Below are 13078 nucleotides of genomic sequence, written 5' to 3' on the forward strand. Positions count from 1 at the left end.
GAGGACAAAGGGGAAAACTAATTAGAGGCTCCGTCAACGAGCCGCCACTGTGATAACTTGTTGGCTTCTATAATTCTATGATTACGGCAATGAATATAAGATTAAAATCAGTTAAGTGTTTAAAGGGATTTAAACTGATAAACAACCTTTATAAATATTATAAGTTAAATATATTCATACTAAACATACGGTAAACTAAATAATTTTCATAATAATTGCCATAAACATGAAATCAGCTAAAACACAGCTGACCAGCAAAGCTCAACTAAACGTTTAACATTTAATGTAAACTAACCTTAGAATAAATTTTGAGTAATTGCTTTGTAGGACAAAGAGATTTTATTTTGGAATTGTAGACAGTGTACTGAGGATACAGCAGTCGATGCGGAAAAATCAGTTCCAGTGGCTTGTCCTGTGGAAGTCTCGGTGTAGGTGGGTAAAGGTTTACTTTTGATAAATCTGGTTTGAGAGGTGAAATTAAAATAAAATAAATTAGTATCATTTAAAAAAAAATGTACTTAAAATGCAGGTGTGCTCTTTCCGTGTCTGTGTCAGTGATATTTTGGCATTCTCTTTCCCTTTGCGACGGCACGCGGGTCTTTACCTACGTTACATCTTCACTTTGAAATTAATGTTTGTGAAACACCAGTGAAGGTGAATGACTGCTGATGTCACTGCTCCAACTGTTAGGGCAGCTGGCCCATCTTTTGTATCATTGCCGCAAGCTCTCTGTTCAATTGCAATATCAGGATTGTGGAGCTGAAAGGGGGTTCCTGATGCCAAGGGTCTTTGGAGACTGCCCATGCACTGGAAGAGCTGTGCATTTGCAAGGGATTCCAACTATCCAGAACCTTCTGTTGAAAGTTTGTGTTCTTGTCTTCAAAATGGGTCATGACTTCAGTCAGTGTGGGTATCAGTATGAATCAGACGGTCAATGTCAGAGTCAGTGTACAGTATCGTAACAGGTCCTTCACCTCTGCTCCATGTAAATCGCATTCTTATTATAGTTGGTCTGCTGTATGACCCATATTCCCCTCAACCTTTCCTATCCAAACATCTCTTAAATGGCTTTAATGTACTTGCCCTGGCAGCTTCAAAGGTTCATTTGTTATCAAGGTATACAACTCTGAAATTCTTCTGCGCTGAGTTGCCATGAAACCAAGAAAGAAAAGAAAGGCAACACGATAATCAACTCTCCCCCTAAATCCCACCACCACCTTGCACAAAAAATCAAACAAAAATGGAGCAGGCATATCAAGCCCCAAATCCCCCCTCTGCACAAAAAAAACAAGAAAGATTGGGTGAAAAACACAGAATATTTAAAAAAAAACTAAGACTGAAAAAGAATCTGTAGCTCATGTCTATATCCAAATGCTAAAAAAAACTTGGGTAACATTCTCCGGGCACGGTGGCAATCACGTTCCACATTCCACATTCGCTTTGATGTTTCAAGCTGTCTTGTCGCCTTAATCAGTGCACAACTGAACCTTTAATCGGAGAACCACGGCTCGCGCCCCGTCCCGCAGCCTGCCCACTGTGAGGTTCGCGCACACTGCCTCTACCTTCCAGAATCCTCTCGGAGACCACCGAGAGCTGGATCACCCAAAACACAGGCTCCAACAGTTCCAGAATCACATCCAAGTCCGAAAACAGATGTAAAAAACATAAAAGAAATGAAATGTATTGTCTCATGATCTATCCAGAAGATGTTGACCGAAGGAGCATTGTACACAGGTGCCATCTTGAGCATAAGTTCCATTCTCTGAGTAAAAATGTTACCTGTTAGGCTCCTATTAAACCTCTCCCCTCACACCTTAAGCCTGTGCCCTCTTGTTCTTGATCTCTCAGCTCTCGGAAAAAGATGGAATGCATTCACCCTCAGGGCTGGTTGATTATAATGAAAACACAGTGCTGAGGATTTGGCCTGGAAGTGGATTCTGACACTGGTTTGTTAATGCGGCCATTGGAGGCTTTTGCTGGAATGGCATTGGTGATCCCTCTCCGGTTCTTTCAGGTGCCTGCTTTGGGGCGTCCATGCCTGTTGAGGTGTACAGGAGACCAGCATTCCTGCTTTCTTGTAGCTTCCAGGAGGTGTTGGTATTGGAGAGGGGGCAGAAGAGATTTTAAATCGAGCCAAGGCTGAAGAATTATAATTTAGGTGAGCCTATCTAGACTGGAGTTGCTTCCTGCAGTCTTAAGTTTAATCGAAAGCCCTGGCGCAGTAAAATAGAAAGTCAACAATTTTTTCCCTCCGGATACCGCTTTATTTGCGGAGTTCCTTCAGGTTGTTTGTGGTTCTCATTAGGTCAATTTGAGGGAACACGAGGAACTGAAATAAAATAAAACGTTACAGGCATATGGTGAGGGTCTGGAATTCTCCCTGATGTATAACAAGTTCAGTCAATGCTGAATTGGATATATCAAAGAAAAGTGGCATAGATTTATTAATGCCAGTGGAGTTAAATCAGTTGCTTATGTTGATAAGGCCTGCAAATTCCTGAGGATGGCACAACTGCCATAGCAAAGTTGCACTTTCAAACAGAACTTTAATAAAATGCTACAGATTTGCTTTTTAGCAAGATGGACAGAGTGGTATTTCTCAGAGCGGAGCGTTCTGGAACAGAGGTGCACAAATCTTCGGCAGAACAGGTTGAAAAGACTTAATGAGGCACATAGGGTTCTAGCAGATCAAAGTCAATGTAGTCATGGAGATTCAGCCCACTGTTCATGATGACCAGGTTCACAAGCATACTTAAATCCATTTTACAGAACTGCAGCCTCCTATTCCCAGCTCATACCAGTGCTCCAGGTACACTAAGCATTTTTGTGCTTTTCTCGGCGCCTCACTTCAGGAAGATTGTCAGCATTGATCCTGCCCCACTGATGCTGCTGTTGTGTTGATATTCCGTGGATTAGTTAGGCCTCAATCTGCATATCTTTACCCCTGGATTCCTGTCTTTTCTTCCAGTCTTGAGCATCATTGTTCTTGTAATCAGATTGAACCCCCTCACACTCCGTCTCTCCGAAGTTCACTTGCTAAATTTACTGTCACAAGCCGCCTTTGTGTAACCGAACTATTTCATACTCCCAGATTTTGAAATAGTATCGCAAGTTTTTTTTGCAAAAAGCGAACGGTAGCTGCTCCAGCAGGTATCCTACAGGGATCCCAACCACAGGTTTGAGTGATTAGCTTTAATTCTACCATTTTTCCAATATTAATTTCTGTTTAATTAAATCAATGGATAATTAAATCTAAATTGCATAACCTGTACATTGGAATGCCGGCCCATTTCCAATAAATCATTGTGCGAGGATGGAACCACTTGGGGTAATCACAAGAAATTGGGATACAACAATATTTACGCATGTGCAAATCCTACTAAATTTTTACTGTTTCACTGCCCAATTCTCTGAAGCCTCTGCAAACATTGAGCTAAAAGACCAGCCCCTGTTCTGTTAACTTCTGATAAATCATGAAACTTCAATCAAGAATAAGAATCAATAATTATGATTAATGTGGGGCTCCTCATGCTACTTTTAATGTCATAATTAATGCAATAATTTTAGAACAGCTTTCAAATATAGAATTGATTTTTTTAATCATGGGTATACTGTGGGGGGGGGAGAGAGTCAGAGCATTTCTAATAATATATCGGCCCCTCACATTGCTAGAACTTGACTCAACTTTCCATTGTTGCTTAGATTCCATTCAAGGGCATTTCATCTAGAAACAGAGAAGACAGTCAAGATGCTTCAGAAAGGTTACTGCAAGCTGACAACAGTAACGAGTCACTTGAACAAGCTGGATCTTTGATGGACTGAATTTTAATTACCATTACTTTTTAGATATTGATTTTAGCCATTCTGTTTGTATTTTGCACTGTTTTCCTTTGTGTGACTTCACAATTTCCTATTGCCAACGTTGTATATTCTGTGGAAATGTGGAGAAACTTTAGTGATCTTTCATTGAACTGTTTTTACATTAATTACAAAATTAAATTGTATTAACATTGTCAAAGTAGATGACATTCAACCCTATGACTTGTTGAATTGTGGGCTGATGTCACTATACAGGAGTGAAGAGGTTGATAGATTTTCATTCAGACTATCGAATAGTGGAGGTTAAAATGACACTACTCACAAGTAGAAGTTATGTGGGTATCATTTCAAACTTTTTCCTACAATGCAATCAGAAGCAGGTAAAACTCATGCCATGTTTTCAATGTCTTGATTAAAAAAGCAACACTCGATTTTCCACCATTTCACTTGGAACAGCAGCCGTTGTTGCAGCGGCCATTGCTGGAGTGGGCAGTGTTAGAGTGGTGATTTTCTGGCTTTAGCTCTTCGAGGCTTCAGTAAAGAGAGGCTTCAGTCAGGCAAGGCAAAAAAGAAAAACTCTAGGCAGAGTTTTTTTTATATTTCCCCCCTCCCTTCTTTACATTTGCTCAGTTAGGACAGTAGAGATGCCAGGTAAGATAGTTGAATGCTCCTCTTGGAGGATGGTGGAAGGCAGGGAGACCTCCACTGTTCCTGATGACAACTGTGAAAAGTGCATCAGCTGCAGCTTTTAACTAACAGCGTAAAGGGGTTGGAACTGGAACTAGATGAACTTCAGATCATTCGGGAAACTGAAGGGGTAATAGATAGGCCATAGAGAGGTAGTTATCCCCAAGGTGACCCCCCACAGGAAACTGAAAGTCTGAAAGAGGTTAAGGAGCCAATGCAGAGTACCCCTGTACCCCCTCAGTAACAGGTAGATCAGTTTGGATACTGTTGGGGCGGTGGGGGGAATGACCTAGCAGAGGAGAGTAATACTGGTCAGGTTTCTGGCCGGAGTCTGGCTCAGAAAGGAAAGGGAGAAGAGGAGTGCTATGGAGATGGGGGATTCATTAGCCAGGGGAACAGGAAAGAGGTTCTGTGGGCCAGAACGAGTTACTCAGATGGTACGTAGACCCCTGTGTGCCAGGGTCCAGGACATCTCAGATGGCGTCCTCGGTATTCTCAAGTGGGAGGGTGAACAGCTAGAGGCTGTGGTCCATGTAGGTACCAATGACATGGGTAGGGTGAGTGACGAGGTTCTGCACAGGGAGTTCAGGGAGTTTGTTGCTAAGTTACAGGGCAGGACCTCCAGGGTTGTGATCTCAGGATTGCTACCAGTGCCACGTACTAGAAAAACCAGAACTAGGAAGATTATACAGCTTTAATACGTGGCTAAGGAATTGTGTAGGAGGGAAGGCACAAGACATTCGGATCATTGGGCTCCCTTCATGGGAGGGTGGGACCTGTACAGAAGGGACAGTTTGCACCTGAACTGGAAGGGGACTGATATTCTAACAGGAAGTTTGCTAATGCTGCACAAAGTGGTTTAAACTAGAGTTGCAGGGGGAGGGGAAACCAGATTGCCAGAACAGTTGGTGGAGAGGTTGTGGTAAGACCTCAGATAAAGTCAGGAATCAAAAGATTGAGCGTGGCACGACTAGCTTCCTGAGCTGCAGATATTTCAACGCTAGAAGTATCGTAGGAAAGGCGGGTGAGCTCAGCATGGATCAACACCTGGAATTATGACATTGTAGCCATTAGTGAGTCTTGGTTGCAAAACTAGTAGCTCAATATTCTGGGGTTCCATTGTTTTAGATGTGACAGAGCTGGGGGGACGAGGAGGAGTGGTGGTGTTACTCGTCAGGGAAAATGTCACAGCAGCGCTCCAAGATAGACTGGAGAACTCGTCTAGTTGAATTGAATTGACTTTATTTCTTTCATCCTTCACAAACATGAGTAAAAATCTTAACGTTACGTCTCTGTGCAAATTACAGTAATTTGTAATAAATAGTATGTACAGTAAGATATACAATGTCAGTCTAAATTATTCTGTCTGTTGGCCTGTGGGATGTTATGGGTGAAACTGAGAATTACGAAAGATATGACCACGTTAATTGGGCTTTATTACAGACTGATCAACAGTGTTACGTACCCCGTAACTGGGTTGCCAAACCAGCAGAAATGGATCACTCAGTTGGAGTCTGGATTACTAGAACTAAGAAAGTTTTATTAAAGAAACAAGCAACACAGTACTCTAATCAAAAGGGTAATAAATGCAACAGTTCAGCAATGATAAACACACACGTACACAGAATTAAGATAACAGGATCAATCAAGCTCTATCGTTGTCTAGGGGTAAATGACCAATTTCAAAGTGCCGCAAAGTTCAGTCCAATTTAGTTCAGTTCGCCGTAATCGTTGCCGTGGCAATGGACAATGTGGGGGGAAGGAGAGAGAGAACGAGAATGAATGATCATTCAAAACGGCTTCCACACACAGACCTGCGATATTGCTCACAAGCAGCTTTCGGGCGAGTCCTTTGTGATGTCACCTGAGGTCATCGACTGTGACCCCTCCTCCAGATGTGGTCGATCCTCTGCAGTGAACCCGGCACCCAAGCGAGGGTGGACGCACGCCGGGTTCCTGCTGATCGTACCTTTCCACCCTGTGCGTTTAAGGCTTGGTTCCGCCACCAGCCTTCCAAAACGACTCCCGCCGACTTGCGGGGGGGGGGGGGCACCGCTTCCAGGGTCTCGTTACCTCGGGGTGTCATGTGTGTCCTGCCTTAGCGAACCTGTCCCTTTTTATCCCCCTGCTGGGGTATCACCTGTCCAACACTTCAAACAGTTCAGGGTTCAAAGGGGGAGCCGATCTTGACAATACCCAGACTGATGGTTCCTTCATTAACATCTCCAAATGCTGCTTCTTTGTGTTCCTTATCTCTCCCTCCCCTGAGGACAGGTGGCAGACCAACTGCTGACGCCACTGGTGCTAGCCCAGGCCAGCAAACATCTTAATTTATGTGTATTCTCGTCACACCAGTCTTAGGGGTTTAGAGGAACAAATTTGTGAAGAGATTGCAGACTGTTGCAAGAAACATAAGGTTGTTACAGTAGGTGATTTTCTCATTCTACATACTGTATTGACTGGGAATCCCATTCTGTAAAAGGACTAGATGAGATCGAGTTCGTCAAATGTGTTCAGGAAAGTTTCCTTCATCAGTACTGTACATAAAAGTTGCGACATGAGAGCGTGCAGTGCTGGATCTGGTATTGGGGAATGACAGGCCAGGCGATGGAAGTTTGTGTAGAGGAACACTTCGTATCTAGTGACCACAATGCAATTTTATTTCAAAGTAAATTTGCAAAAAGTTAGGTCTGGCCTGCGGGTTGAGTTTCCTAAATTGGAGAAAGGCCGGTTTTGATGGTATCAGAAATGATCCGGCAAGTGTGGATTGGGACAGGCTGTTTCTGGCAAAGGTGCGAAAGACTTGGGTCTGTCGGCTTCATAAGTCTAGGGAGGACAATCTCCGGCCCTGCCAAACGCGTGAGATTGAGCTGTAAACTCACCCAGAACCTCCTGTTCGGGTGGCTGCTGTGTGATTTGTTACCCTGTTACAAATCAGTACCACGAAATAACATTTTCAACTCCCTTCTCATATCTGACACATACTTCAGATAAGTCTTCGGTGGTAGATTTTCCTTACCAGTCCCAAAACAAAGGTCGATGGGCAACCTTGCTTCGTGCCCAAAGATCAGATTATACGGCGAGTACCCGGTAGCTTCATTTCGTGTACCGTTGTAACAGTGGACCAGATGTCCAATATGTCGACTCCCCTTGTCCTTCTTGCTGATTTCCAAGGTTCTGAGCATGTCTAGCAAGATCTGATTAAAACTCTTGGTCTGGGGATCACCCTGTAGGTGATAAGGTGTAGTCCTCAACTTCTCAACTCCAAGCATGCTCAGTAACTTGTGTATGAGTCTACTCTCGAAATCCCATCCCTGATCACTGTGAATCCACCTGGGGAGGCCATAATAAATGAAATACTTCTCCCATAACACTTTGGCCAACGTGGACGCCCTCTGGTCCTTGGTAGGGAAAGCCCACACATATCTGATGTAGTGATCCATGATGACTAAGACATTCGCCATGTTGCTGGCATCTGGCTCTATTGGCAGGAAATCCAAACACACCACACTACTCTGCAAGTAGGACAACAGAGCAGCCCTCGTAGGCAACATCTTCCTCCACGTGCATTGAATGCATGACCTGCAGTACTCTTTGACCTCCAGCTTCTTTGGGGGCCAGTAAAACTGATCTCTGAGCAATCCATAGGTCTTTTCAACCCCCAAATATCCAGAACCATCATGAAGTGACTTCAACACAATCCTCTGATACTTCTCGGGCAGAACCAGCTGGGAAGGCTGAGGTCGGTCCGGGGGTGACGTGACCCGGTATAGGATCTGGTTCCTCAACTCCAACCTGGGCCTTTCTCTCAGTGATGGAGGCACCACAGCATGATTTATCTTCTCCGCTTGGGCCGGGTCTCCCTTTTCAGCTGCTGACCAAATGATACCGATGATGCCCGGGTCATCTCGCTGAGCAGCTGCCACTTCCCCAGGACTCAAATCCGGTAACCGGTTTGTATTCAGAGCAGTCAGGTTACAGTAAGTTTGCAGAATGACACCATCAGAAGCTCCCAATTGATCCACTGCTCGATCCTGCCCTTCCTTCCCTCTGCATTCACCAAAAAGGAAAACTGGCACATGGCTTTCACTCCTGGGGCAGGAACACTCTCCCACTCTTCGTCCCTCATGCGCCCGTTAGGACAAAGCATCAGCATCAACGTTCCTGCTTCCCAGCTGGTACTTCAGGCTGAAATCATAGGCAGACAATGCCGCCAACCACCGTTGACCTGTGGCATCCAATTTCACTGAGGTCAGGATACAAGTTAGGGGATTGTTGTCCGCCCTCACCTCAAACTTAGCACCACAGAGGTAGTCACTCAACTTATCCACCACAGCCCATTTCAATGCCAGAAACTCCATCTTGTGTGTGGGATAATTTTTCTCGGAGGACTCCAGCTGACAAATGCAACAGGTGTCAACTTGGTGCCTTGATCCTGATACAGGACACCCTAAGCCCTCTCTGCTGGCATCCGTACGCAGAACATACGGCAATCGGGGGTCTGCAAAAGCCAGCACAGGTGCCTGTGTCAGCGGCTCCTTTAGCAACTGAAAGGCCACTTCACATTTCACATTCCACCTCGCTCCAAAAGGCTCTGAAGGGCTAAGATACTCTTTACCCTCTTCTTTTGTCATCCTCCTTTTATTCCCCAAGGGAGGATAACCACACAGAAGATAATTTAATGGGTGACTCACTTTCATGTAGCCCTTCACGAATCTCTGGTAGTACCCACAGAACCCAAGGAATGAGTACAAAGCGCTCACAGTCTGGGGCCTTGGCCATCTGGTCACCGGCTCTATCTTAGGCGGATCTGTAGCTACTGCCTCTATGAAACTATGTGCCTATGTGCCCAACATAGCTGTCAAATACCTTGCAGAACTGGCACTTGTCCAGGGAAAGCTTTAACCCTTCAGCTTTTAGGCGGCCCAGCACCTTCAGTAGCCTCACTTTCATGTTCCTCCAAGGTGGACCCAAACACTATGAAGTCATCCAGATATACCAATATCTCAAACAAGTTCATATCCCCCACTGTCTTCTCCATGACCCGCTGGAAGGTCACAGGGGCTCCCAATACGCCCTGGGGTATCCTTTCGAACGGGAAGAATCCCAGTGGATTCTGTTATCTCTTTGTCGGCCTCACTCAAGGGGATCTGGTAATATTCACTCCTCAAGTCCAGCACATTGAACCACTTAGCACCACTCAGACAGGCCAGCACGTCTTTGACCCTCGGGACTGTATACTGGTCAGGGACGGTGCACCTGTTCACAGTCCTATGATCCACACACATCCGTACCTTGCCATTCTTCTTCCGGGCTACTACTATTGGGAACGCATAGAGGCTTCTGGACTCAGTGATGATCCCAGCTTCCTTCAACTTGCACAAATGCTTCCAAACGTCTTTCACCTCTGCAGGGGCTAGTCGCCGCGACCTCCCTCTGAACAGAGTGCCCTCGGTCACTGGGATGGTGTGGCGAGTGCTCTTGGAACAACCCACATCAATCTCGTCAGTAGAAAATGCATCTTCCAGTTTCAACATCTTCTCTATCAACCTCCTCTTTCAACCTGCGGGCACCGGGGAGTCCCGGAATTTGAGTGACTCAGCGGACAACTTTCCCCCTTTTGCAGATAGTTTCTTCCTGGCTCGTCTCACAGGGAAACCAGACATTACCGTCACCAGGAACAGATGCGCCAGGGGCATCCCCTGCTTGAAGGTGACCTCCCTCTTCATAGTGTTCCTGACAAACACTGCCATCCTGTTCACCCGTAAACTGAGGGCTTCTGCAATTCGGGCCTCATCAGTACCTCAGCAGACACGCCCGACTCCTTTTCATGGTCTTCTGGAGCATCCACTAAGAGGGCCTCGACCTCAGGCATTCTGGGAAATTTGGGGTTTCCCATCACTCCCACTACTTCCCCAGGTCACAACACACTTGGCTTTGATTGGTGAACCACACAGTCCCTCATCTAAGCTCGTTATCCAGCCCAGTGCAGCCACACATCATAATGCCTTACAACAAGTACCTCGGGTCAAGAATGATGAGTTTGGAGAAGGACATAAAGATACGGAAGGCGCTGGCGTGGAGGGCTATGAATGACATGAATGAAATCTGGAAGCCAAACCTGACCAGAGGGCTTAAAAAGAGGATTTTCATAGCAGCCATAGAGTCCATTCTCACGTACGGATGCGGGACGTGGACACTCACCAAGACGATATGAAAGTCTCTAGATGGTTGCTATACACAAATGCTCCGGATGGCTGTTGACGTGAATTGGCAAAAGCACATGACGAATGTCGAGCTCTATGACGACCTACCGATGCTCTCCACTAAAATCGAGGTGAGAAGACTGCAACTAGCGGGGCACTGTCTACGCCACCCCGAGCTACCTGCCAGCTTAGTCATCGTATGGGAGCCCAAGCACGGGAGTATGAACCCTGGGTGCCCTCCCAAGACCATGGTCAACATGCTCCTAGAAGACAGCGGCGCGGCTAATGTAGATGAACTGAACACACCGATGAGGGAGAAGTGGAGAGTCCGTCATCGTGCCCGATGCCGGCCCCTAGGCCTGAGTCGACGTAGTAGTAGTAGCAGCCACACACTTCCTCAAAAACAGCTCGAATCACCAGGTGAACGGACAATGTCTTCAGAAAGCTCTCTCCTTGCAGGCTCCCATAAGCCTCCTTACAATAGGAGTATCTGTCCTCAAAGGAACTGAAACTCTGCCCTTTTCATCGGGGTCCAGAGATACCAGTGCTAATGTATCAAGGACCCCGGCCACGCGCACATCTGACTCTGAAAACTCCAGCTTCACTGACAAGTGACCACCATAGGGATAATCACCCACACTAAGACCCCAGATCTCTAGTGTGCTGAGTGGCGTCAATGATAAATGCAGCAAATGCCAGTTGTAAAACGAATGGTACAGCAAAGTGACCTGCGACTCTGTGTCAAGTACGGCTCTAGCATGAATACCCTCTATCTGTAGCGATACACTGGAACCTGGCCCCATTAAGCCTTCAGGAATAGGGTCTTTTGCTTTAGAGTGTTATTTGATATATTGCTGGGAATGTGTTCCCCCCGAGACACAAGGCCGTCCCCTCACTGGTTTTTTTAAAGTTTTCCCGATGTGTGTCTCTCTCTGCTTAGCCACCCGAGGGCTCACTCTCCAAGGTGTTTCCCATCATTCACTCCTGCCTGGAGTGTCCCTCTTCACCACAGTTATAACAGACAATACCGACTGTTCCCCTTCTTGCAGGACCCTGGCTGCTAGCAGCCCTTTGCTTAGTTTGCCCCCTATCAGCTCCATTACACGGGGGGGGGGGGGGCACCTGCTGATAACAGCCTGGACATCTCTGTTCTCAACTCTGCCACAATCTCCTCTACCACTCCCTGGATTGGGCTGTCAACGCAGAGGACCACTACCAAGGACTGTACCCTGCTGATGGAGGCCTCCCGCGCCTCTGACGCATTCCCCTCCTCTCATACTTCTTTGTTCAGCTCATCAAATGAGGAAGGGGGCATGTCTTACGAGACAGTCGGAGACCCCAACCTATCAGGTTCTGGGACTTGGCGTCTTTCGCTGTTTGGTCCATTCTTAACTGATCCACCTCAGCCGTCTGAATGGCCCCTCTATGCCGCAAGCAATTTATCTGCCTCTCTAGCTGAAAGATGTAAGCAGAAATCTTCTCCCCCTTTTCCTGATACATGTTCTGAAACGCCGTCATGAGCTCCACTGGGCTTCCCGTCACACCAAACACCTTCTCTAGTGCTTGCATGTAGGCCGCAGAAGTGGCAAGGGGATTCTGTGTCTTTATGGCTCTTGCTACGTCAGCAGCCCGCCCCCTCAAGCTCTCAACCAATCGCTGTTATCAGAGCACTGCCACTCATTTAACACCTGAGAGGTCTGCTCCGCCCAAGTCTCATACTCCTCCTCCCCTTTAGGGGTGGGCTTCGTTCCTGAGTACAGGCGGAGCCTACGATAGCTGGCACCTTGAACCTGGGCATTTTTCCATTTATTCCCCAGGGAGGTAAGGGCCCCGCTACCAACTCAGAATTCTCACTCCTCGCTGGGGGACTCATTAGACATTCCAAATCAGACCACCCCTTCCCCTCGCTCCGCAGAAACGAGGGCAACCTGTCTTTGAAGTCTCTGCCCCCAGCTACAGGAGACTTGACTTGCAATTCAGCCCACTCCCCTACACTCTCCTCCCCCTGGAAAGTATGGACAGTCCACGGCCCCCCTCTCCCAGGGCCCCAATAGTACCAGGCGGTTTCACTGCCGTTATGTCAGCACTAGTCTGAACTAAAACAAAGTCTGTGTCCACCATTTTATCAAACCTCCAACCCAAAATCGTAACTTTTCCTACAGCCTTAATAGTACTTAAAATTTGAATTAACAATTCATCAGGAGTACGAATATCTACCATACTCAACACACAAGCATTCGTTACCAGTAACCCCATAGATTCATGTCACTGCTCAACCCCGGCAGCATCCATACCCATGTATTGTAATCACTTTACCAGACAATCGTTTTGCACAGACTTAAACACACAACCCACTGGGTCAATGC

At 46.4% G+C, this 13078-nt stretch overlaps 1 protein-coding gene across 5 annotated transcripts in view; it reads left to right on the forward strand.

Annotated features, from left to right (window-relative positions):
- Positions 1-5800, forward strand: part of scarb1 (scavenger receptor class B, member 1) — a 72513-nt gene extending 66713 nt beyond the window's left edge. For all 5 annotated transcript variants that reach the window (XM_072240723.1, XM_072240722.1, XM_072240726.1 and 2 more), the window contains exon 13: positions 3703-5800. In XM_072240723.1, coding sequence (XP_072096824.1) covers positions 3703-3822 — 120 coding nt within the window. In that variant the 3' untranslated portion in view covers positions 3823-5800. The remainder of the gene's footprint in view (positions 1-3702) is intronic.
- Positions 5801-13078: the final 7278 nt, after the last annotated feature.

The sequence above is a fragment of the Mobula birostris genome, chromosome 22 (genome assembly GCF_030028105.1).
Source record: "Mobula birostris isolate sMobBir1 chromosome 22, sMobBir1.hap1, whole genome shotgun sequence".
NCBI classification, from domain to species: domain Eukaryota; kingdom Metazoa; phylum Chordata; class Chondrichthyes; order Myliobatiformes; family Myliobatidae; genus Mobula; species Mobula birostris.